This window comes from Vespula vulgaris, chromosome 10, assembly GCF_905475345.1.
Source record: "Vespula vulgaris chromosome 10, iyVesVulg1.1, whole genome shotgun sequence".
NCBI lineage: Eukaryota > Metazoa > Arthropoda > Insecta > Hymenoptera > Vespidae > Vespula > Vespula vulgaris.
Window position 1 is genome coordinate 647502 of NC_066595.1, and position 27457 is coordinate 674958.

The 27457-nt window shown below is 40.4% G+C and overlaps 1 protein-coding gene across 7 annotated transcripts; it reads left to right on the plus strand.

Moving 5' to 3' along the window:
- Nucleotides 1–27272, plus strand: LOC127066914 (solute carrier organic anion transporter family member 4A1). Of its 7 annotated transcripts, none has more exons than XM_051001185.1 (13): nt 1–737; nt 3719–3775; nt 13588–13807; nt 16379–16547; nt 16870–17011; nt 17084–17264; nt 17349–17451; nt 22497–22618; nt 22862–23125; nt 23482–23683; nt 24267–24414; nt 24570–24952; nt 25302–27272. In XM_051001185.1, exons 2-13 carry the CDS (start codon nt 3728–3730, stop codon nt 25513–25515), a joined length of 2196 nt encoding a protein of 731 aa, XP_050857142.1. In that variant the 5' UTR covers nt 1–737; nt 3719–3727; the 3' UTR covers nt 25516–27272. The 7 variants fall into 7 exon arrangements, with proteins under 7 accessions (XP_050857142.1, XP_050857143.1, XP_050857140.1 ...); XM_051001186.1 differs by having other exon boundaries at nt 3719–3763; XM_051001183.1 differs by lacking the exon at nt 1–737 and adding an exon at nt 1106–1153.
- The last annotated feature ends 185 nt before the right edge of the window (nt 27273–27457 follow it).

Sequence of the window (27457 nt, forward strand, 5' to 3'; positions counted from 1 at the left end):
TGCTCGTACTCTCGAACATCGTATATCGTTTATACTATAGTCATGTCGAGAAAGGTGCTACTCGTGGATAACCGGTTTTTATGAAACGTGGCACGATCTATTAGATCACGTGTAAAATAATGTGCGATAATAACTATTAACTATCTTACAAGGAAAATTTGTCTTCGATCGAGATGATATCAAAATGAAGTTATATTTTCAACAAGTACCCGGTCAAAAAGATATTTCGATGGAAAAACATAAATATTCAGTGTCGTAATTAAAATTAATTAGAAGAGAACTACGTACGTCGTCCGTCTTTTGAACGATAACATATAAAAGATCTCTTTGACGAAGATTCAAGCGTGCTCGTTATCATTTAACGCAGAAACATGCTTGTATTGTACGAAAATGACGTGAATGTGTCAAAGTTATATCGTTCAAAAGCAAACGATGCTTTGTAAGAAAAAAGAAAAATCTCATTTTCGTTTGTATTCTCACGTTTCAAATGAACACTTTGAACGTCGAGTAAATGCAAAATAATTAGCGGTGGTTTCTCATTGTCTCGTCTTGCTTCGTACAATTAAGCACAGAATGTGTCCTCGTGGAAATTCGAGCTTTATCTATTCTCTTTTTTAACGATCTTCCTTCTTCTTCTTCTTCTTCTTCTTTTTATTTGTGGGTTTGTCAAAATGCTTCATCTTGCGAATAAATAAGTCGTACGCGAACCCTCGCTTAAAAATTTTTCATTACCGAAGGTAAGTCAATTTCCATTGGTAATATTTATACGAGTAAATTTAACGAACCATTAGAAATTCTTAAGTCATTAGATGGAACAATTTTAATCGAACGAAATTTATCGACAGCTGATTTGCTCTTAGAAATACCGTCGGACACTCAAAGCACGTCGATCATTCTGCATTTTGGTCTTCCTCAAATACCAGTCCCGAGAGAACGTTCCACGTACCCTTGAGAAATACGTTGAAATGTATCTCAAATATTTCCCCAAGATTATTATGATCTCGAGCGATGTAACGTGTAACTATGGAACAAATTAATTGAGTGCATCTCCTTCGACCTCCGTTGGCTTAAATATTACCTGCGTTAAGAATCTTTCGTCGTATATTATATACCTTCGTGGATGCGAACAGAGCCACGCGTGGAAATTGATTACGTAAGATTTTTCGTATACGCTCACTAAATTCTCCTGCCTGAAACTGACAGGGAGAGAGTATGAAATACGCGAGTGTCTCCCAGAAGTGGCTGAACGAGAAAGAATTTAAAGTGGTCGCTTCAAAAAGTGCTGCACTTTTTATCTTATCTTCCTAAAACTTTCTTTTTCCCCCCCCTCTCTCTCTCTCTCTCTCTCTCATTTTCTTGATATTCTACAATTTAACGAGATCTATCGAACGATAGAAGATTCGTGACAAATTGTTACCAAGATTAATCGTTGCTTATTATTATTTAAAAAAGCCGATATTCCTAAGATTATTGTTTTCTTGTCTTCTCTCTCTCTCTCTCTCTTTCTTTCTTAGTATTCCATAATTTAACGAGCGATCGAACGATAGAAAATTTGTGACAAATTGTTACCAAGAAGAGCCGTCGCTTATTATTGTTTAAAAAACAGGATATTGCGCAAATACTTGCTACAAACATTAAAGATGTATCAAAGTCTGGAATTAATGTCGGAAATAAATTGCACGCTTCGGACGAACCAAACAGAGTGTGCTTTGATTGCGATTTTCAAGGATTACAAATATATTTATGCAGATGTATTATAAACTTTCACGATGATCGGTTTCCTTGGTGAAAGTTAAACTTTCGTTCTACGCACGATCCAGTTTCCGTATCCTTCTTTCTCATCGTCGGACTTTACATCGATTATTCCAGCGACTGACCTTTCTTTTCTCACTTCTATGTCAAGGCTAGTCGAGTACTATGCCAGTTAAAGTGGAAATAAAATCTTATCGGCACAAAAACGTAACACGATTCTTTCTTAAATGTTGTGGGAGATAAGATTCCATTTGGCAACGAATTTCATTCGGTCGCGAAACATAAAAAATTGATGAAATTTTGCGGACTATTAAAGAGAAAAAAAAAGTCAAAGGAATTTCCTTGGGAAGGGATAAGAAAAAATATAATAAAAAAAAAAAAAATAAAAAATAAAAAATAAAAAAATATAATAAAAAAAAAAAAAGAGAGTACTCGCAAGATCGTTAAAGAAGAAATAAATTCTATGTACGCAATCACGTGGAAACGGTAGAAAGGTTACTAATGGTGAAATCGTGTTGAACTTAAAGATGGTCTCCCACTCGAGAGCCCTTACGCTCGATCTTCGGCACGTTCTCTCTGTCCGCTCTGGGAATCTCTCGACCGTTTATATATTTTTATTTTATTTCATTTGTTCTTTTTTTATCATTTTAATGGGTCACGTTCGTACCATTGCAAGTATTCTATATAAGCCGAAAATTGTAGCCGATAAGTACGAATTCGTACAAACGATTAATACTCAAAGAATTCACTTTAAAAACTTTTAAGAAAGATCTCGTGTAAACATCATTATCGTTTCCGACATCTGTGACGTGTGTTATCACACGCGATGCAGCTAAAAAAATGAATTTCGTCGTTTGTTGGTTATTTATTATATTTATGCATACAGCGTATCCTTGACAACAGAGTAACAAGTTTTTATCGATAAACCTTGACTTCTTTTTTATTCTTTCTCTCTCTCTCTATTTACCACGATCGTTTACGATGCGATGAAGACAGGTACATTTATGACATTATTTTCCTGCACGCCTTAAGATTATAACGTTTATTTTTCGTATTAAATGTCTTTTCGTCACTCGTTAATTAGTCGTAAGACAAAAAGAAAAAAGAGTCTTTAAATCCGATAAGGATAATTAAAATATTTTCTTAGACGAGCAAGCCTAAACTTTGACCTAGTATGCGAGCCTTGAATTTATCATTGGGAAGGGGTCGAAAAAATACCATGCACGGTGCATAATGATTTAACCGCGACGCCTATTATCCTTTTGCTTCGACAGCCATGAGCTCTATTACCGTTCATTCGCACCTATCAGCCATTGTCTTACGCCCCGAGAATGTTACCAATGCGTTTTCGCGACCCCCTAACGCAATTTAACTTTATATTCCAAGCGTATTCTAAGAGCGTTGAACGATATAAGCGAAGACTCAAACGATAACTAAGGAATGTTACCAATTCTCTTGATAAACGACCGGAAAGGATATTAGGAATTATTCAAACACGATTTTGATTTCCTTTTTCCTTTGTTTTTTTTCTTTTTTGATTTTTTTCTTTCGAACGAACCGACTCTCAAATTTCCTTCTCTCTCAACAAGATTGATTCGATTATAATCGGTAAGAATCGTATTCGATGGTCATTGGATTTACTTCGCACGGTCCGCAAACACGCATCGGAGGTTGAAACAACTCGTTATCGATGAACGCGCCCGCGATTGGTAAACGCTTAGGCAAATAGCGGAAATTTCATGATTAACGGAGATAACGGTGGATACGCACGATCGCTATTTCCTGGCTCTTTCCCAAAATTACGTATAGTCGCGGTGGCTTCGTCAATGAGGACGAGATCGCACGATTATCGAAAACTATTCAGGTCTAAATAGATACGTGCGTTTAACGTGTAATTAACGAGAGTATTAATAAAATGAATTTGTAGATTAATTAAAGCGATATTGACGTCGACGATTTGTTTCAGATTACCAAGATGACCACTGGTATCGACAACTTGGCTTTCGACAAGGTTCGTACCTCGGTAAGCTGCTCCAACATTTTCAATGATATAATAATAATAACAACAAAGATCGTGTAGGAGGTCATGCAAATGAACACTGGCTTACGACGTCCTCCCTACGTGATTTGGGATGAAAAACGTTCGGGTAACGTCTTGAATATATTCCGTGAGATTTCGTTTTGATAAGGAGTTAATGAAAACGGAAGAACGGCTGGAAAGAGAATTTCTTCCATGGTCCAAGCGTCGCAGAGTTATCGATCTGTAAGAAAAGAGAGACGATACGCGTGCCTTTCGGTAGTCTCAGTTCACATATACTTATGCAAATTTTCAAGCCTGGGCGAATGCAAATTTTCGCAAACACAAACACCGCAGGGACAGGTAAAACGCCCTAGGATATCGCAGTTGTTTATTCCCACAGGATATCGCTCGGAAAGGATACACCGTAACACCGTTGCCGGAACTCTCCTAGCTTATCGTTCGTGACGCTACGAGCAACGACAAACTCCAGGGTGATGCGCGAAAAAAAAAAGAGGCGATAGTAAAAACGTTATCCGAGAGTCTCCCTCCCTCCCTCTCTCTCTCTCTCTCTCTCTGTCCTTCGCCAACAAAATTTTAACGTCGTCTGAACTTTTAGAAAATATCCATCGCCTACAGTTTCCGCTATCCTCCATCTCGAATAATACAGCCTGTACGATAAGATCCCAGCGAGAGAAAATCATTTTCGATCTCGATCGATTAACCTTTAGGAATCTCTGCGAGCGTACGTACATAGGCATATGCGAATAAACATATGTATGTATGTATGTACGTACGTTCAATGCATATTCATTCGCAATGCGTTCGTAAATAAACGCGTTACGTCGGATCGATTGATTCCCCACGCTCGATTTCAACTGAAATCACTAGAATTCCCGAGTTGAAAATCCGAACGAGAATAAAACGTACTCGATCTATCGATCAATCTCTTTTATTCCTACCGCACGAAGTAATCATATCCTTATTACGGAAAAGAGAGCAATTGAAAAGAGGCGATCTATAAAAATAGTCGGAGGCTGTGTCCTCGTTTGGAACGCATCGCAATCTCAATCATCCGACCTATCTGGACGAGAAGTGGAAATTTTTGAAGAATTTGCAAAATCCCTCCGTCGTACCATTTCTCTCTCTCTCTCTCTCTCTCTCTCTCTCTATCCATCTTTCTCCGTCTCCCTCTTTTCTTTCCCCGTTCACATTTTTCCCGTCTATTGTTGTCATTATCGTCGGCATTATTCCTCGCGAGTGAGATAGTCTCATAGCAGTTCATTTGCGTGATGGTCGTTCGCGGTTAATGCCCGGAAGCTACGTTTGTGTCGTAATTACGAAGAGTAGCAGCCCGTACGCTTCACGAAGATGTCGAAGAGAAAATAATGGATGGAAAAGGAACGTTATGGAGAGAGGGAAACGGCCGGAACGGTTACGACTAGTTTAATGGATCTTGTCTACAAATTTTCGTGAATCGTCGAGAAAGACTCTTTGAATTATAAGATTCTTTTCTTCCTTAATGAAAATGATTTAAAAAAGAGAAGAAAAAAAGAAGAAGTAGCGTATCTCGTCGCTGGCAGATCAAATTAGATTGGTTAAGTATGCTATACTCAAAGACAGATTTTTAAAAAAGATAACAAAAAGCAAGAAAAAAAAAAGAAAAAGATCAACGACGGTAGATTCGACGAGAGGCAAAAAAGAGAGAACAGCCGCGTTCGTTAGCCGTGCATTCGATCGAATGAATTCGAGTGAGGAAGAGTGGAACAGAGAGAGAGAGAGAGAGAGAGAGAGAGAGAGAGAGAGAGAGAGAGAGAATGAGAGGAACGAATAAATAATTGCTATCTCGGTTTACGAGATTCCGCTTGTCGGTCAAATGCCATTTCATTTGCATTAACGAGCCGTCCGATCTATGTACATATGTATGTACACCCGTGTACCTACATCCACTTTATGCACCTATACAAAATCCACTTATACATAATCCACTTATTTATTACTAACAAAAATAACAGTTATTGGTTTACATATCGTGCAAGTTGTATTTCAAGGATAAATTTCTAATCGAACTATCGACGAGACGATGCTGGAAGAATAAGAAAACATAACGAATTCATTGCGGTCGAGATTCTTCGAAATCGACAGAGGTAGAGACGTTCATCGTATAATTCTCAGCCGACGCTTAGCATAACGCACTTTAAACGATCGGAAATTGAATAATAAATCGATTCGTGCACGTGTACAAGGAAAATACGTTTCGAAATTCTGGGAAGAGAACAAACAGAGAGAGAGAGAGAGAGAGAGAGAGAGAGAGAGAGAGAGAAGGGGAGAGAGAGAGAGAGAGCAACGATGGGCAAAGTTTCGATGGCGAATGCGAAGAGCTCGGTTGCACATGGATGGAAATGTTCTTACTTCTTCCTCGGTGAGGAGGAGCACTATGCTCTCTCTCTCTCTCTCTCTCTCTCTCTCAAAGCTAAAAAACGTGACGGTATGAAAGACCGCAGAAATATCGGGAAAGCCGGAAGCACGTACAAAGGGCTCTTTTGAGACTCGTTTTCATTTTGAATATGGCGCGTCGGAGTCACCGGTGGAAAGTCACGCTAAAATGTATTCCATTACACGAGCAACCAGTTGGATAAAGAGACCGCTTGATTTTTTTTCTCTTCTTTCCTCCATTTTTTTTTCGTGCTGGATACCTTCGGATTTTCGCGATTTTTCAGAGAGAAAAAAAAAGAGAGAAAGAAAAAAGAGCGGCAGAGATCGCGTGAGAAGCCATTAAAAAGCAAAAAAAAAAAAAAAGAAAATAGAGAAAAATGGACCGTTTTAAAGAAGGTACGATGAAAAGAAATACGAATATTTGCTGTTTCATCTCGTTGTGATCATCTCAACAGAGATATTATTTCTTTTTCTCTGCGTTTCTTTTTCTTTTTTTTTTGGAACGCTAAAGGTCGAAGATAGTACGTGATGTGACGAGCACGACGATGCGCAAACATTCGTCCCTGTAGGCAATTGCTACGCATAACAAAAAAAAAGTACGTGGGCGTGTTTAAAACCTCTAATGGATTGAATGGAGAATTATGGAAAACTTCCTCTTGGCATTGAGAATGGACCACCCGCGCGCGCGCTTGAACCAAAAGATCGCGACACGCGCCGACACATGCTCGATTTATACGCTACATTCTCGGTACATTGTCGTCGCTCTTCTGCCTTTCCTTTGAAATCCAAACCTTCTTTCTATCTTTTTTTTTCCCTTTTTCTTTCTTTCTTTTTTTACAATTTTTTACCAACGTTATCAGCAGTCGTTGTTTTTCTTCCTTCAAATCGGATCGTCGTCCGGTGATATCGGTGGATTTGAAAATAAAAAAAGATATATTTGTTTTTGCGTACGGAAAAAAAAGAGAGAGAGAGAGAAGTAGGGGGTTAAAACGATCGATAGAAAAAGTTCAACGACTCACCACTTTGCTTTTTTACTTTTTGAAGCGTTTGAACGTTGGATGAAAGCGAGATTTGCTTAGATCCAATCGATAATTCAAGCTCTACGAGTTTTGCCGAGGAATAAAAAGAGAAAAGAAAGAGAAAGAGAAAAAAAAGGAGAAGAAAAGAAATGGAAAAAAGAAAAGAAGAAAAGAAGGAGAAAAAAGGGGGGAAAAAGAAATATTTAAAGCCATCGTCAATGGGTCCTTTATCATTGGGAACTCTCGTGCACGAACGAACGAGCCGAGTGCCAACATTACTCGCCATCTTTTCGAGGCGGACTCGGCCGGACGGCAGCCACTTCAAAAGAGGAAGCCATGAATCTTTATTAAATCCACGAAATTTATGTCGTAGCGGTCGCGTGGCTCGGGCAATGCGCGATATACTACTCCCTCCTTACTCGTATATACCTAAGTATTTATTTACCTTCTCCCTCTCGATATATAACTTCCCCTCCCCCTTCTTCTGCTTGTAACGCTGTTGCCGCCTTCTCTCTAGACATTTGCTCCCGGCGACATTGTGAATCTCCAGCTTTCCAACTGGGACACGCGCCGATCCATTGTCGGTTTAATGCTCATACGTTGATCTCACCCCTATCTCATCTCCACTACCACACCGCTTTCCTTTCATTTGACACCATACGTACGTACGTACGTAAATATATGGGAGTCTCTCTCCTTGATAGAATTTCTGTCGAAGACACGACCAACCGACCGACCGACCGACCGAATGAAATGTTCAATTTTATATGACAAAAACAAACTCTTCTTTTTGTTTTCTACGTTGAAAAGATTTACATTGTTGTTATATGATCCTCGATAATCGGAGATAGTAGTTACACGGTCATTGGGGAGGAACGAAGAAAAAAGAGAGAAAAGAAAAGCAATAAAAAAGAATTAATAGAAACTGATCGCATTAAAAAGATTCAAGTCTCTCGGCTCGCTTTAATCATTTATTTCGATCCTCGAGAATAATATATTATTTGCGAAGAAAGAATAAAAGTTTAGAGAACGGGCAAGGGAAAGGGGAGAACAGAATAGTCTAGCGACAATCGCGCGTGGGATTTAGGTCAGGAAGTAAGTATTTAAAAAAGCAGATCTTACGTGTAGAAACGTCTTCGTTCGTGTGTCGGCGCGGAACGTGTTTCCACTCTCAACTTCCTCCTATCTTTTGGAACGTGAAGGATGAGGGAAGTAAGAGGAAGAGGAGGAGGAGAAGGAGGAGGAGGAGATAGAGAGTCTTAAAGACCAGTGGACTCTCTTTTCCTCTCTTTCTCTCTTTCTTTAATTGTAGAAATGCCAGAGTGTTATCATTACCGCCCAGACTCTCATCGCATTTAAGAATATCAAATGTACTTTGCGATTATTTCTTTGACAAATGTCCTCGTTTTCTTCGTGCATCTGCATGCTAGGAATTCCCTTCTTGTCTCGCTCCATTGCTATTTTCACTGCCACTACGCGTTTTTATACGTTGCATTGACGTCACCAATACCCAGATTCTTTTGTAATCTTTTAGAAGTCACGAGCGAGCATGCCTTTTGCTCAGAGCTATTAAGAAGCTATTAAGATAAGTTGATCGATAAAATTAAAACTAAAGTAAGCCGTTTTATTAGCTTTGCTTATCATTTTTGTTTTTTTATGAAAATTTAACTGTTCCTTCCTTTCTTTTTTCTTTTCTTTCCTAACATTCAGATAAAAATAGAGTTTAGAAGATAATCACCCTACTCTCTCGTATATATTATATTTCCGTCGACTTTGTAAATATTTATTACTTTTGTTCACTTTTTTATTCATGAGCATTTTATTTGATCGTTTTAACTTAGAAACGTAGGTACATGTATGGGATCTAAACGTTAACACGAAAATATCGCGCTCGTTGGATTTGAATAAAAGTCCTATATGAGAATGGAACGCGAGCGTAATAAACTTTTTGCGTCTCGCGTCATTTTAAACGGTCCGCCGTGCATGCTTTAATATCGTGGCTTAACAAAAACGTAATAACTGAGACTCGACGAGTTTACTAGAAGAAAAAAAAAAAAAGAAAAAAAGAATCTATCGCGATTATTAATTAAATCTATGTTCGCGTATCGTCTAACGATTTCTTCTTTTCGTATTTACAGAACCAGATAAAATTGCATCTTATCTTGTTTGAGTAAGACGTTTCTTTTGAACGAGATTTCATAATATTTCTATTTTTTTTTTCAAGTTGATTTATTTCCGCAGATTTTTTCTCACTTTTAACCTTTACGGATATAGTGAAACATATTTTTGCTTTTTTATTATCTTGTGACTTATCTCATTACTTCGCAAGATACGTACTTATGTACATCCGAGTTTCTCTACGTAGCTTTACAAGCGATCTCTCTGCTCAACACAGATTGGATCTGTCTTATGGTAAGTCAAATGTTTATTCTTATGGATATATGATACTTGCACAAGATCTTTGTAATAAATTTCATAACGAGCATCCTCGTATTTCGCTACGTTTCACATCGAGTATTATACGTCAATATTATATTTAAAAAAGAAATAAATATTGGATTATTGCATACAAAATATATTTATACGACGCTTCTATATTTTGCACGAAACGTGTATCAAAAAGATATATATCGTATATCATTTCGACTTGTTGTGCATATCTCGTTATTGCGACAAACTATTTCGAAAATTACTTCCTTTGGCACGTAGGTGTACACACACACACACATGTATACACACGTATTATTGATAAACAAAGAATTTGCTAGAATTCACGTTTAGATACGAACGAATTAAAGCGTATTTCCAAACGAACGTGTTATATTTCTCGAAAGATTGCGATATCAAAAAAGCAGAAAAAGAAAAAAGAAAAGAGTAAAGAAATAGTAGCTGTTGAAAAGGATAGAAATTTAGAAATTCTTTCTAATCCGTTTTGAGAGTAACACAATGTAGCAACCGTTATGGATTATAAAGAGAACTGTATAATTCGACACCGTTACCAATGCGTCTAGGAACAAACGATATCCGATATCGCGTATCGATATCGGTCCAATGTCGTTCGTTGACAATCGACACTAAACCCGGTAGCAGCAATGGAACGTCCTTACGAACGAATCCGCCTCTTATCGTCGGAGAATATCCGAGCGTCCAATCGTCTCATAGTCGATTAATCAAAGAATAAATCAACATGGACCGAACGTGGCAAGGATCGAAAATGTAAACAAAAGCTAGATCACGTGGATACACATGTAGTACGTACATATATCGCCCTTGGGAGCGTTCGTTCGAATGGAACGACGATGTATCGATGTTTCTTCTCATCATTCGATCGGACATTGACGCGGATACGTACGTACGTACGTATGTAGCAAGCGACATATATAGTATCAAATTATTATCGTCGACACCTCGCGAGTAGTCGTTCGTGCGGAAATTTCATCGACGCGGAATATATTCGAACGCGGGCTTTTAATCGGTAAAGCAAGAGATACGATATATTACGTTTTGCTGTAATATCGAAAAAGCGTTAAATACGATAGATAGATAGATAGATGGATGGATAGATAGATAGATAGGTAGGTAGGTAGGTAGGTAGGTAGAAAGGTAGTGTAACGTAACGTAATGTAACGTAATGTAACGTATCAGACACGATCCCGAACAAGGGCTGATCGAGTTGCAATCAAGCTGAAATCAATCGATGAAATCTTATCGTAATCGGCGCATGGAAGCATCGCTTTCCGGTATTTCGTTGAAGCAACAGCTAGCGGTGGTGGTTTATAGCGGTATTCGTTGTATAGTCGGTTTGGTGGGGTTGCTCGGTGAATTAGGGGTAGCGCGTGAACGAGAGAGAGAGAGAGAGAGAGAGAGAGAGAGGAGAGTGAGAAAGGTAGGGAGAAAGACAGAAATAGAACGGTCGAACGGTGGGGAGTCGGAAGAGAGAGGGAGAGACGGAGAACGGAAAGATGGTAGAGAGAGGGGTGGAGCGAAAGAAAGAAGGACAAAGAGGGCGATACGCGACGAGAACGGGATAGAGAATGTCTACAGTAGTAACGGCTGCGTATACGAGGTTTTAACTCGCGGGGAAAAGTCCGAGAGAGAGAGAGCACGAGCTTTCGTACTCTCAGTCGCGTGTGACACGCGGCCTCAGCTGCCACGCTTGGAAGCTGTCGGCGCGTTTTTCGCTTCCTCGAAGGCGAACGGACACGTTCGGAACACGAAGGGAACGCCAAAACGGATTAGACGAAGAAAGTGAAATTTAATTAGCGCGTGAAATTTAATTCGAAATATCGTTCGAAAAACGTTCAACTCGATAGGTTCCTCGTAATAAAGTCGATGTCTTCCTGTTAATGAATCTTTCGGCGATCGTTCGCGATCGAGTTATTCAAAGGAAAAAGTTCTTCAAGTTCAAGGAAAGAAGAAATTCGTCACAAAGGAGATAGGAAGGAAGGAAGGAAGGAAAGAAGGAAGGCATTAGAATCGAAGGAAGTAGAAAAGTTTTCTTCGAATCGTTAAGAAAAGTCGAGAAAGCAGGATAAATCCGTTTCGAATAGATTTTAATCGCGAGCTAAGGGTTATCAAAGTTTTCACACCGGTCTTTAAGCGGCTACGCGAGAAGAAGAAGAAGAAGAAGAAGAAAGAAAGAAAAAAGGAGAAGGTGCAAAGAGGAAATCAAGAGAAATCGTGGGGAGTTTCGTTCGAAGGGAATCGAGTTCTCGCGGACAATGATATTCGTTATCGGACTTTGAAGGGAATAAGTTTTCTCGAAGAAAAAAAAGAAGAGGAAGAAGAAGAAGGAGAAAAAGGAGAAGACGAGAAACGGGAATGATTCGCGCGTGTCCAGGAAGAAAAATGTCGCTTGTCGAGACTTGACTCTCTCTTCTTCGCCTATGATAGCTATCTAACGACCAAGTTTTCTTATGCGTCTTTCTAGCGAGAAGGAAGAACTTTACTGAAGGTTTCGTCGTCGAGTGCTCTCGAAGAACGAAAACGCGATGAAGGGAAACGCAATTTCGAAGGAGAGAAGTTGGAGGATGAATCGCGGGGAATGAGTTTGCGTTTGGCGCCAAGTGTCGCGCGTCTAACCTTTGGTAAACTGTTGACGAGTACGACGAGTGCAAGGAGGACGGAGAGAAAGTCGTCGTCTGGTTGAAACGTTCCGGCTGCTGTTGTTGCTGCTGCTGCCTCTAGAAACTCGTTATCGTGTTCCAAGTGGAAAGCGAAAGGGCGTCGATTACGAATACTTTGACGAATGTGCAAGAAGAAAATGACGTTCTGCCTTTTCTTCTACTTTCGTCAATCTTAACGCCATCGTTATATTCCTCTATTTCCATCGAATATAATATTTCTGTCGGAAGCTGACGGGTGTCTTTGAAGAATAGAGAGAGAGAGAGAGAGAGAGAGAGAGAGAGAGAGAGGAGAAGTTGGAAATCAAGAAAAGTCAGAGCGAAACTCTGAACGATCATGCGAGACAAATTTGCATTTGGTGTAAGTCGATGGATCGTTTTCTTCCCTCGAAGAAGAGACTCTAAAATGTGGAATGAGAATGACGCGTTAAACGTGTAGAACGTAGCGAGGATCTTGTAATCGGGAATCTCTTAAAGAATTCATCGGAGAAATTATTCATCAAGGATCTTCATTTTCTAGTAGCTATTTTAGATCGCGTCGATCGATGATTCGATACTAGGAACGACGATATCGGCGCTAGTTGCTCTTAGTTTTAATTAAGAAAACGTGAGAATGGCTCTATCTTATATATGCTTTAAATTCTTCAAATGGTTTCTATTTATGCAATTCAAATATACGTATAGTAGATACGCTCTCGTTCGATGAACTCACGTGCCCTTTTAGACTGCGATCGTTAAACGTCCGCTCAATGAAACTAATTTTTCCTCTTAAGAACGACATTAAAATGGAAAAGAAAGATGTTTTTACTTCCACCGAGTGAATAATTTTGTCGCGAGGAGTTTTCTAATTTTGGATCTACGCGGAATGGTCGAGGCGTTGCCGAAATTAAAAATCCACCGACTCTCGCGATGTTTCTCTTTCCGTCGACGTTGGATCCCTCGAGAAAATCATTGATTTTCCATGAATTTTAATATCTTCCTGCATTATACATCGATCGATCAAATAACGAAATTAGATTTGAACGTAGACGTCGTTTTATAACGTACGGAAAAAGAAAAAATATATAAATCGATCGGTAATCGTTAATTCGCTCGAGACGATCGATACGCATAGATGATGGAACGTAGGTGGTAAAGACGGGCAACGTAATTAAATTCAAGGTTTCCACAATAATTCATACTCGACTTTATGGTAGAAACGCAATAAGGAGAAGTGTCGTTTGTACAACGTAATTTCCAGTCGGGCGTCCCGGACATGCACGAGACTCTATCCAACTTTCCGGAACAGTTTGGGGATGGACCGAGGAAGCCGGAAATAAAGGCGGAAATGCCAAAGGAGTCGGATAGAACCACGGACAACTTGAAGTGCGGCTGGTTTTGGTTCAGGCCAATTTATTTGCAGAAATTCCGGACGGCCAAGTGGGCGCTCTTTTGGTTATGCTGGGCTGGGGCTATGCAAGGTTGGTATATATAATTCCTCTGAACGTTGCAATAATTAATTATTCCGCGATTTCGCAAATTCAATAGGATAAATAATTATTTATTAGACTTTGGGAAATAAATAGAAATAAATTCTTGGCCTTTCGAAGAAAATTTACGGTATGTTTGGAAAGGGAGGTTTGGGAATCAGTTCCGGAATGTTGATTCACCGACATAATTTCTCAACGGCATCGACATCGTCGACATCGGGAACGAGACTGGTCGGTGGAGGTCGACGTTTGGTGCCGCTAATAGCCACGCATTCGAATGCAATTTCGAAGCTTTCGTGGAGGGCCGTGAGTAGAGAGGAGAGAACGAGAGGGAGGAAGGGTGAGCGACGATAACCGGAAATCGAGTTTTCCGCCAGGATAGCAGGTGGGGGAAGGGGGATGGGAAGGACGGGTCGTTTGGATGGAGAAGAAAGTTCGACGAAAGGAAACTGCGTGTTAGACTGTAGTCGGGCCGCGGAAAACCGAGATGAGAGAAAGATGAGAGATGGAGTGCTTCGAAGAATAAAGAAAAGAGTAAAGAAAGAAAAAGGAGAGAGAGAGAGAGAGAGAGAGAGCGAGAGAGGGAAAGAGAACAAGCATGAAGTACTTAGTTTAAATAAATTTGTTCGGCCCCTTTAACGCGATCGTAGAGCGACAAAAGAAATCGTTCTCGAGATTCCTGCCTTCTCTTCGACGATAGAATTGAACAAATTGTTGGACAATAGACTGCTCGGGCAGTCCCTTGAGCGACGTAGGACCGCGGACGATTTTATTTACGTCTACGTAGGTTCGTAGGTGTGTACGCTTTGTGACGTTCGATGCACGATGTAATACATGCATATGTACGTGCGTGCGTTCGTTCGTTCGTTCGTTCGTTCGTTCAACGCACGTATACACTCGCGTTTGATCCGTACGCTCAGCGGAGAAACAAATCGTTGAAAGTACGAGCGTGTATGCAGAGAGAAAGAGCATTGGAGAGCGTCGCGTCGGCTTTAATTAAAATTCTCTATTAGCGGGTACAATGCGCGATACGAAGGTGGTTAATTTTCCGGATAGCCGCCCTACCGGATACAACGGTACTTAAGTCGGATTCTCGCTCAGTTACGAGCGATCGCGAGCGCGTTAATTATCGATGAGCACCCTGAGAATTAGTAAGGGGAAGTGACTTTTAAAAGAAATATTGGGCACATCTCACGCTCGCGTGTGTATACACGCACACTATATACGTATACGATACACGTTCTTAGGCACGTCATGTCCGTTTTAAGATCATCTTTCGTACGACGAGAGTACGTCCAATTTGTCCTGGCATATCGATCGATCCTGGCAACGATTCGATTCCTTTCATTACACTTTCCTTTCTCTCCCTCTTTTTCTCTTTCTCTCGGTCCCGGTAGACGATCCTTTATCAAAGAATCGCGAAATGAAAGAAGCGAGAGTTCCGTCATTTCGAGCGTCGTCGTGTCGCGTCGCGGGATACACAGTTCGTAATTATCCTTCCGCGTGTTCCCGTCCTCGGGATATCTTTGAACTCGCATCGTTTTTTCCTTTAATTATCATCGCCGTGTCAGAGGCATACCGAATCGCAAGTAGGATACGTCAAAAGTAGTTACCAACGGAACGCAAGAGAGAAATGGTTTTTCATATCCGATTTCATGTTTTCCGAAGAGCCGTTCAGTTATACGTCGGGGCACTGCATTAATATTAAACAACGTTTTAATGAATTTTCCTCGTCTTCTGGCCGTCTCATCGAGTTTGAGACAGACAAAGAGAGGAAATCAGAGTCGGCCGAGAAAATTAACGCGGACGATAATAAAGCGACAAAATTGACTGCGTTTGATAACGATTTTGGACGTTTTCTTTTGTCTCTTCATTTTTTTGTTTGTTTTTATTCCTTTAATAAAACATAAGGGTGTAACGCTTCGATTTGGTTGGGCACGGAGCGAGATAAAAATAAGGGATACGGTGTCAGACTCCATCATGAAATTTCTTCAAGGTCCGTGAACGAAATTGGAAGTAGATAGTTTGTTCGTCCGTCTACGATGATCGGTTCCGACTGGTAAACATTGGAAACTCGAATCGTCGAAAACTCCTCGCACCCACACGATCTTCCCTCTGCTAACTGCATTCTCATCCATCCTCCAGCCGGGCTCCGATTTTATTACAAAAAGTAAGGCAACGGAGAAAGGTATTCTTCCACCGTGAAAAGCTTTTTTCCAAAGACTTTCTCTCGTCAAGTCGGCAAACGCTTTTCGAAGATTTCAAAAGGTAAACTCGAACCCGCGTCGATTTACTTACCGAACTTTTTCAATCCGTAAACTAAATCGGTATTCCATCGAGTAAAAGAGGAAAATGGAAAGAAGTAAGGAGCAAAGGCGAAGGAAGCTTGTAAATCGCGTGAAATAATTCGGCACGCGAGGAGGAGATGATACGCATAAGTTTCACGTTTGCATGCATAAACGATAAGGCTTATTTCGTACTCGTAACTTTTTTTCCTTTTCTTCGAAAGCCATCGGACTACGGCGCGACTTCTTCTTCTCCTTCTTTCTTTCTTTTTTCCAGGTATGGTCGTCAACGGCTTCGTGAACGTCGTGATAACGACGATCGAGAGGAGATTCGGTCTGAGATCGTCTCAAACTGGATTGATCGCCGGTGGATACGACATCGCGAGTTTTCTTCTACTCGTGCCGGTCAGTTATCTCGGTGGTCGTTCGAAGGCATCGAAACCCAGGTTGGTTCATGCAGCATCTACGTCCGACGCTTCTTTCCATCCTGGCTCCATTGTCCTACGTATTAATATTAATACCTATATCGCTTCCACCTCAGCGATTGTCATAAATATTAATATTTCCGCCAGACGAGCAGACGTTAATCTCCATCCTTTTCCTTCGCTTATCGACGACTCAAAATCACCTTCTCCGTCATCCTTCGTTCGGTGCTATCGTTACGCTATCGTTTCTATCGAAAGCGACAAGATTTCCGTTTCTATCGGAAGACTCGATCCCGACGCGTCTTGAAAATCTGGACGATTTCGAAGTATTACTCGTTCGCAGGTACATCGGCGTTGGCGTTCTAGTCTTAGGTTTAGGAAGTTTACTCTTCGCGTCGCCTCATTATCTGGTCGGTCCCTACAGAGGTGGTCAACAATCGGAAAACGTATGTCAAAGGGCGAACAACGCGTCCACCACGCGTTCGGTAAGTTGCCGACATTTTTTTTACGACTCGATAGGACGATGTTAACGACGTTAGAATCGTTGAAACGTTCAGGTATCGTGCAGTGATATTAATGGAGAAGCCGACGAACAGCAGGAACCTTACAGCGGAATGTACTTAATCATTTTTTTGCTGGCCCAACTTTTACACGGCGCCGGAGCAGCGCCATTTTATACTCTCGGTGTCACTTACCTGGACGAAAACGTCTCGAAGAAGATGTCCTCCGTGTATTTAGGTGAGACACGTCACGTCCAGCATCAACTTCCCTTCTCTATCGATCCATCGTCATTTAATACATAACTCGATACACTTTGGACAGGTATCTATTACACAATGGCGGTGATAGGACCTGCTTTGGGGTACGTGGTCGGTGGGGAACTTTTAAAACTCTATACAGATTTTATCATCGTCGATCCATCCACGTAAGTACTTACATTTATTTCCTTTCTTGCTCTACGTTATAATAGTTTTCACTTTATTTGTTCGTCGTTCGTCCAGTCTTTTGTTATTAAAGAGCGCGTCGACTCTAGCTCGCACGTGTGCGGTGAACTTGGCTAAGAGAAACGAAAGAAAGAGAAAGAGAAAAATAGTGAGAGAGGGACAGAGAGAGCGAGAGAGAGAGAGAGAAAGAGAAAGGTGTAACCGAGATAGATGTTCCATCGATATTTGTCGCCTCCTGTTGCCACGATAAACGTTTTTCGGGCTCTTTGCCCGAGTCGCTCGAAGGTATGTTTAGCCGGGCGACAGCGCAACTTTATTAAATTCTCGCGAGGATTTATCGGCAGTTCGTTCCGATCTATCCGATGGCGTGCACTAGAATGCACATACGTGTCCCTTCACGCTCACATATCAACCTAAACGCGAATAGAATCGACCGAGAGAGAGAAAGAGAGAGAGAGAGAGGATACACGTGCACCGTGCACGCGTCGAATATTTCGACGAGTGTAACACACCACCGTTCCGGTGGTATGCAAATACGAATATTTTGGGCGCATTAACTCGACTATTTGGGACACACCTGTTTCATTGCTACGCATGAGAAAATTCTATATCGCGAGGAAAATTAAATAGTAAATTATCGCGTGATTTATGAATCGTTTCGATCAAATATTCTATATCGTAGAGAAATAATCGACGACGTAATGCATCCTTGACATTAACCGCAACGTTTAAGTACGATTAAAATGACGAGAATCTTGGAACTCTCGCTGTTCTAGCCGTCAGTGGCATCTCTCGCGTTGCGTCAGACCTTTCTAAAAATGCAAAGACACGACCGTGACACGAGAATCGCACCGTTATAAATATCCCTTAGGACCATTAGACCGTATAATGGGCCGAGATTAATAGTGCATGTAATCCCGTGGATATATATCCCATGGGGAAAATGTCAAGCGGTGAGCCAATGTTTGACGATGACGGCGATGTTACCCTTCAAAACTGTCAGTTCATCCCCCGACACTTAGGGCACAATCAAGTTCCATTTGTCTATTCGGCTTCCCGTCCTCCTCGTTCGCCCTTCATCGAAACCCTTCGAATCGTCTCTTCCACACACCCCCTCCCCCGTTCCCCGAACCCCTTTTTCACTCCCACCGCTTCTCCCGACGTTATCGTTGAGTCACTCTACACGATGTTCCGTGAGAATCGAATTAATGGTCACTCGTTTGCCGACGATGTCCTCTTTTTTCTTTTTCTTTTTTCTTTTCTTCTCTCTCTCTCTCTCTCTCTCTCTCTTTCTTCCTTCTTTTTTCACGCTTCACTCGTAAATTCGACCGAATAATCGAATCTCCAGATTCGTAATCGCACGACTTTTACGTTTCGAAACTTTCGGAAAACTTCTGTCAGCGGATTATTCCTGAATTCTTCCAAGTATTTCGTACAAGTTTCAAGAGTCGAACAGTCGTTTGGAATTCCGAGTACAAAGGAGGCGTATCCTTGCTTGAGAACCGTCGAGGTTCTTTATTTGAAAATGACGTTCGAATATTAAACACGCGAAATGCAAGGAGAAAGAGAGCGTGGTAGTTCGGCTCAACGCGTTTATTTAAAAAATATTTGCCAAAGAGCTGGGATGGAGATCGGAGGGACGATTGCTTCTTCTTTGAAATCCGTTACCCGCGAATCATTGAAGACGAAGTGTACAGAAGCCACGTGCCGCGACTCGCTTTATTCCTTGCCTTTCAAAGGACCTCCGAGGTTTATATTATAGACGTAGCCTTGTAAAGCGCGTTTATTTTCGCGTGTATACCCACCGTACGAACTTTCTCTTGTCTTAATTATGAATTTATACTTTTAAATTTAATCGCTTTATCACGGTAAACCTTGGACTTTCATCGCTTCGAAAATATTCATTCAAATATTTCATTCCCACGATCATTAAACAGTGATATTTTCGATAAAGTTAGATTAGATATTCTACGACACTCGGAATCGTCGATCGATAACTAACATCGATTTGAATACTTCGTTATGAGAGAAAACATATAAAGATCTATGTATAAAATATGCGTGTACGTACGATCTAAGATCGAGATAATATCTTCTATCTATGGTCGACGAGAAAGTTGAAAGACGAGTGTTGGTGTTACGAAAAAAAAAAGGAAGAACAAAAACAAAAAATAAAAAAGAGAAAAGCAAAGAAGAAAAAAATGAGATTCCTTCGATCGTATCCTATCGTAATGTTAATGATAAATCTCCGATGGTGAGTTATACGAGTTGAAATTAAATTGGATGTAGTACCATCGTAAATCTCGGGATTCTAATAAGTTACGGAGTTCGAGTTGTCGTTCCGCGTTGTCTACTTGAAAACTTCTGAAGCAAGAAATTATTATGGTAAATTGGATGAGCACGGGCACGGGCATGGGCATGGGCACGGCCACGGGCACGACGGGCACGGGCGCCCACGCGCAAGAAAAGACAAAATAAAGATGGAGAAAAATGGGGTAATATAGGGTGGCAAGAACGGGAAGGTGAAAGAGTAGGAAAAAAAGTGGTCTGAAGGAGGCCGAAATTAAAATGCACAGTTTTACGTTGAAGACCGTATAGGTTGGTATATCGTTCGTGAAAAGCCTCGGAACTACGGATTTAGAAAGTTTTCATCGGCGTTACGAGTAATAACGAGAATTGTTAGTTGTTTCCTCGCTTGATATTGCCCTCGCGAATCGAGGCCGAGCAAATTTCTTGGCAAACTAAACATCTCGTCGATTTATCACCGATATCGATACGATGAATTAATTATTAATATTGCCGACGCAAATACCGATTGTAAATCCGATATTATTCTTTTGTCGAGCGATACGATAATACGATTGTATTAAAAACAAAAAAAAAAGGAAAGAAAAAAAAAGAGGCCGTCTCGGCGATGACGAAATAGATTAAATAATTTCGTAGTACGTAACTTAATTAAACGATCAATTCCGGTCGCCTCCATATGGACGATATATTCAGCGGTGAAATTTGAATATCGTCCGACTAAAGGACACTCTGACAGAAACGGTAAATTACCCGTGGGAGCTTTTCCACACGTAAAATGGGTATTTAATTAATTGTTAACTAACGAACGGTTTTGTCGTATACCGTATATCTTTTCTCCCTTTTTTTTTCTCTTTTGTTAAAAATACCTGAACGTATATGGCCATCTTGAATAAAATGTTTCGTCGATCCAATCTCGCTGTTCCTTTTATTACGTTAGCTAATCAGTCAACAAATCTGATTCGTATCAATCGACGTGCACGGTGTTTAAATGAAAAAAAATCGGACGAGACTGCAAGGCAGCTGTTGCTTCGAACGTAAATTTCTCAGGCTGCATAATTAAACGCACGGCTGGTGATAGCAAATAAAACTCTGCAGTACTGCGGCCAAATGAAAGAAACTCGTATTAAATGCGCGAGCACAGATGGTGCAAAGAATCGACGTTGAGGCGAACGTCCGCTCGCCTATTATTATATTATCGAAGCAAACGTGACAGATTCAAAAGGTCGTGACCTTGGGAGGGCGAATGACAGTTCGAAGAAATCGAAGAAAAAGAGATCAAGTTGGTTAAGAAATGATCGAGTAGTTAGTCAGCCCTTTCTAAGCGATCAATCACCCTCTCGCGTTCTGGCTTCTCTTAGATAAAAGATTCGAAATGGAAACTTGTGCTCGTTGGTTTCAAAAAATCGATGAAAGATTATTTAATCCTTTCAGTATTTCGTTGGAAACGACGCGTCCACGATTGACGACCGTGCGAGGAATGCTTGAACAAAAAATGTCAAAAAATGCTTCTTATAAATGATTCTTATAAGAAAATGGATAAATAAATAAACAAAATAAAAAAATCCTAATACATTCGACGGTTAGATATTTCTGGCACAAAATATAAAAATCATGAGTCTTCGAAGCTTACGTTGGAGAGCTTCCAACTAAAACTACCGGAAAGATGTAGCCGAGGAGTTATGCAACAGTTATCCGAGGCGAAATTGATTACTTTTTAGTAATAAAGAAGAAACGCGAGCGTTTCTGATTTTGTTTAAACGAACGAAAACAAGAAAAAAGAGAGGAGAAAGAAAACAAAGGACAAAAACATTTCTGCAAAAAGAAAAAGAAAGAAAAACAAGAAAAATTCCTCACTTCCACGTTTAATGCGTCGAACGTGATCGTCCGAAGAGAATACTTTCTTTGATTTTTCATCGAAACAGTAGCCAGGAACTTAAATAGCTAAGAGAGGATGGAAACGAAGAAACTCCTCGTAGAGAACGAGGATAGTCCTTTTCTCCTGGATATCGTTAAGTGTATGTGCCACGTTTAATTTCGCAGGCAAATGAAAAGTTTCACGGGAACTGTAGCAGATGCTCCTCCTTTCCTACTGGCCAGCACTCGAGCCTTCGAGGCTTTCTTGCAGGACGTAGGTACACTCCTCTTTTCTCCTTCGCTTTCTACTATCTCGTATGCGAATTTCAACGGCGAATAGTCGTATCGTGATACGGAGAATAGATGAGGAAGATAGGAAAGTAGATAAAGAAGGATAGTAATTACGTTTGCAGAAAATTGCTAGGATCTTATCGAGTTGAATTATCGAAGCAGTTAAGAAAAAATTTGACTGCTATCGAAATGAACGACGAGATCTCTCTCTCTCTCTCTTTCTCTCTCTCTCTCTCTCTCTTTCTCTTTCTTTCTCTCTGCTCGTCTCTGGAAGAGATCACAGAGTGCGTAGCTTCTCGTCGTAGTAATTAGTTGGAGAAGCCAAGCGAAACTCAAACGGCAGGAAATGTGTTCTTCGCCTATACGGCAATACGATTTATCGATTTCTCCTCTTTCGTCCTTATCATCCTCCTCCCACGTTGACTGTAAATGTCCACGAAAATCCTTTAATCCCCCGATTGGTATCCGACGCGATGTAATGCGACAAAAGCGAAGGATTTTGTCGGTGGGAAGAGTGAAAAAAGAAAGAAAAAAAAAAAAGAACAAAAAAAGAACAAAAATCATATGATTACAGAATCGGATTAACTCCGGATAGCAACGTTTGGGTAGGCGCATGGTGGATAGGTTTTCTGGCAGCTGCAGTTATTTGCTTTGTTATCGCGATACCGCTTCTGGCATTTCCTCCAGCTTTACCGGGTACGACGACAAATTTCAAACTTACCTATAACCATTACAGGGATCACTTTTTGCCGATGTGCTTTTTACTCTCTCTCTCTCTCTCTCTCTCTCTCTCTCTCTCTCTCTCTGTTTCTCTCTCTCTCTCTCTCTCTCTATCAAAGTAACTTTTAATATCGTTTTTCTATCAATGCGAATCGGCAAAAGTGATTCTCGTGAAAAGATCGCCAACAGTCGTGACACTCCGATCGTTTTCTTTTTCAGGTTCGGAAGAATTGGCTAAAGAGAGAGTATCCGAGGCACACGCGAAACCAAACAAATCCTCGGCTCGTGAACCTGGAGAGGCCTTTTCGAAAATTCGCGAACTACCACGTGCCATGACGGAATTGCTGACCAATCCTGCGTTCTTCATGCTAAACTTGGCGGGTGCCAGTGAGGGCTTGCTTATAGCAGGTTTCGCTGCTTTCCTACCAAAACTGATCGAAAATCAATTTAGCGTCAACGCCAGCTCAGCCGCGTTATTGATGGGTGAATACATTTTGCATTTGCTTTTTTTTCTCCCATCCTTTTTTCTTCTCCCTCCCCATACTCCCCCTTCATCATCAACACCACCCCCCAAAAAAAAAGAAAAAAAAAACAAAAAATATGGGGGAAAAAAAAAGAAACGCAACATTCGCACGACGCGAATCCTTTTCGCTAAACCGTCAACTGCAAAGGCACAGCAATTTTATATCGACGAGCGATCAAAACGCTATTATAACTTTTTACCTTGATCACCGGATGTCAAAGCGAGAGAGAGAGAGAGAGAGAGAGAGAGAGAGAGAGAGAGAAGGATCGCTGTTTTTACTCCGCTTAACGACGCTCCTTCTCATCCTTTGTTTCAGGATTGGTGACGGTGCCCGCTGGCGGTGGTGGCACGTTCCTCGGTGGTTATTTGATAAAACGTTTGAATTTATCTTGCTCCGGTATTTTGAAATTCTGTCTCTTCTCCACGGCCGCTTGTATAGTATTCACCCTCTGTTTTGCACTGAGCTGTCCGAATTTGAATTTCGCCGGACTCACCGTACCTTATCATTCTCTTACAAAGTACGTATCTCTTGAGATTCTTGTGTTATACTTGTAAAATCAGAAAGAAAAAAAAAAGAAAAGAAAAGAAATAATTTCATTCGGTTCGATTTACTTTCGAGTTATTTATAACCGCGTTTTCTGTGTTATCGGAAATTTATTTTTGTTTCCTTTTTTCGACATAAAAAAATTGAATGCTTCGGCATATATATTTCGATTGGCCAGTTAGTCGCGTTTTTGGACCATGAAAATTTTTTGTCCATCCTCTCGAAACTCGACGTAATTTTATTTATCCGTAAGCTAAAAGTAAAGCGTCGCATCAAATTTTCCGGAATAGCGCGCACGGCCAACGTTAAAATCGATTTCGCAGGAGCCCCGGAGAGAATCGCGGCGACGCGACTTAAAATACCTGACTATTCGATTACCGTCAGATTCAATTAAGATTTACTACAACGTACGCCGGGAGGTTGTCATTTTCATTAATCGTTCGCAAGAGATACTTATAATAACCGAGGCCCTTATACGGGTCGCGTTATCTTTGAAAAAGCGCTTTTTCCTATTTTTATTCCTTTTTTTCCTTTTTAATGTATCACCTACATTACAGAAAATCGTTATCGTTGGAAGACTCTTGCAACAGTGCCTGCGGATGCTCTAGGTCGGAATTTAATCCTATTTGCGGCATCGATGGACTGACTTATTACTCACCGTGCCACGCTGGATGTTATCAGGAAATATCGATGAACGACGTCAAAGTAAGTCGAATCTATATCTTGCAGATAATAACGAAATAATTTTATTAAAATTTAATCGACCGATCGTTCGAATTTAATCGGTCGATCGATCGCGTTAAGAAAACGTACGAGTTTCTACGTCGAAGTAAAAAAAAGAGGAATTTACATGTTGACAGGTGTACGCGGATTGCAGTTGCATTCAGGGTACGGCCAAAACTTTGACGATGTTAAATAGCAACGAGAACGTCACTTACGAAGCCGTAAACACGACCTGCACAAGCACCTGTTCTTATCTTTGGCTCTTCGTCGTCCTCGCTTTTTGTAACATGTTCGTAACCTTTCTCTGTACGATGCCGGCTCTATCCTCGACCCTCAGAGTCGTACGCGACGATCAGAGATCTTTCGCTCTTGGTATACAATGGATAAAGGTTCGAATTCTGGGCACGATACCTGCCCCGATGGTGTTTGGCGCGCTCATCGACGAAACTTGCATCCTGTGGCAAGAGAATTGCGATGGAAGAGGGGCCTGCCTCGTCTACGATAATTATTACATGAGCAGGTTCGTCTCTGGTTCGTAACAATCGATTCGTTCGACGTATTGCTTCTCTTGAAACTTTACTTGACCGAAAGGGATCTCGAAATATCGAAAACTGCTAAAGGAACGTAGACGTATCTATAAACTATACGATATACTTTTGCATTTCTCCGCGAAAGTAGCAGGTATCACAACTCCCCCGAGGATAAGAACATAAAACCGAATGTTTCCACTTTGGTGTATCGGGTCCTTCTGTAAAATGTAACAAAACTCGACGTGACCTTTTGACAGAACCAATCCAATGTATCCGATATGATCGAACGAAAGGAGAAACAGAGCAACCGTGTTCATCGATTATCCGTATCTGTTTCAGCTACATGCTGGCACTGGCTTTTATCGGCAAAGCCGCCTCTCTCCTTTTCTTTTTCTTAGCCTGGTGGAGTTACATTCCTCCGGTAAGCAAGACGATCGGTCCAAATTCTCGACAGGAAGCCACTGCCGGTGCAAATATATCATTGGTGCCAAACGACCCCTCCAACGATCTTCAACTAACACCAGCCACGATCACTCCTATGATGGATGCATAGATTAACATCCGATGCGATATGAGAAGAATATCATCGACAAATTCGAGCACGCTTGCGTGCAAGCTAATAATAAATGTGATAACATTTTCTACGAAACGCGCTGCGAGTTGATACTTGCGATAATCTCAATTCGTATTTTACGTCGTCTAAGCTCTTATTTCCTTTAAAAATCGTTATTGTCCTCTTTCGAACATTTATATTTTTTCTCTTTTTTTTTTTTCATTTTCCATTTTTTTTTCTTTTTTTTACATATGTATATAAAGTTATTTCGACGAATATATCGTCCTCGATGATCGGTGATCGTGACTCAGCGGACTCGTTAAGCTCGCAATAAGGGTAGGATACTTGTGCAGTGTACAAAATATCTATCTATCGCCTTACGAACCACGAAACATATCCCTTCAACTATACTTCTTTTTTTCTTGTTTCCTTCAACTTTACACGATGCACGCGATATCGATATACAACGTGCTCTTCAAAGCTCTCGGCCGTTTCCCTGTATCGACCGAATTTAAAGAAGATCTTTCGAAGCGAGCGATCTAAAAAATAGATCTTTCATTACGTCGATCTCATCGTAAATATTATGCGTTGCGAATTCGACGATGCGGTATCCGCTTTCTGCTAAAGCTTCTTCACTGCCGGTATTTGAATCGTTCCACGATTATTAAAAAAAAACATTGGAACAAATAATGTTAAAAACCTCGGTGAAGGAGGTTACTAAAAAAAAAAGAAAAGAAAATTAATCACTCGTTAACATTGGAGGATTACCGGATTGCAGAATACATCGCGCAAGTGCACTTGTAATATTTCTAATACTCGTTAATCGATAGCTCAAGATCGATCGATTTTCGACTTTCCTACCGTAGTACCAATCTGTATTGACAAATAATACGTACTGAATGTTACCAAAAAAAAAAAAAGGAGAAAAAGGGAAAAGAAGAAATAAAGAAAAAAAAAAAAAGAAACTATATATTACGAATGTTTGTACTATTCATCGCAAAGTGCAAAGTGATATTTACGCTTAAGTAATTAGCCACTATTACAGTGCTTGGATAAAAAAAAAAAGAAAGAAAAGGAAAAAAAAAACAATAGAAATCGTATAGCGTTTAACCCGTAAATGGTGTCGACGAAACTCAATGTCACATTTTTACCCTTTGTAATAAAGATTTGTAATCCGACGATGTATACTTTCTCTGCGTGGACGACGTGTAAACGATTTTATATTAATATGTATTAATATAAAAGTACGATGCACGCGTCGCGAATACAAAGTTTCACATCCGTTGTTTGTATTACGTAAGATGGAAAAAATCAAATCGATGTGCAAAATGATACGTTATCGTATAAGGTGTTTCACATTTTTCTACGTTTATATCCGAGAGATTACTCTCGTTACCCTTGGGGTGTTATTACTCGTCTTTGAATGATCGTTGCTCTCTTGTTAAGAGAAATACGCTCGATTGTAGATACACGTACGCGTACGACGTTCGATAGAAAAATGTCGTCATATCGTCGTCGATTCGATGAAAACGCTCGTGAGAATAGCTCGATTATAGGTACTTATTTACCTAGCTACATATGGATATGTATATAAAGATAGCGATAGCTTCGTTCAATTTCTCTTCGATTCGATTCTTTATCGTACGAATTTATTATCGATTTATAATTGAAATTATTTTTGTTATTTACGAGCAATCGAGGTGTACACGATACGAGCGTTATATGTGTTACGAATAAAGAGATTGTAAGCTGTGTTATACACCATACCTTTTTAACCTTCTCCCCGATCAAAAAGAAAAAAAAAAACTAACCGAGATATCAATTCAATAGGAATATCAAGATGTGACTATAAAAAATGATTCATTGCCAACAATGTGACCTTTTACAATCGTTGTAAACATTATCGATCGTCTTATCTAACGATCCGTATACAACTTCGTTT

Excerpts from the sequence above, each read along its gene's own strand:
- LOC127066914 (XM_051001183.1), top strand. The coding sequence starts at position 1,121 with ATGCGAACAGAGCCACGCGTGGAAATTGATTAC. Across the intron at positions 1,154-3,718 it reads CACGCGTGGAAATTGATTAC|ATTACCAAGATGACCACTGG; the intron begins GTAAGATTTTTC and ends GATTTGTTTCAG. Across the intron at positions 22,619-22,861 it reads ATTTCCTCCAGCTTTACCGG|GTTCGGAAGAATTGGCTAAA; the intron begins GTACGACGACAA and ends TTTCTTTTTCAG.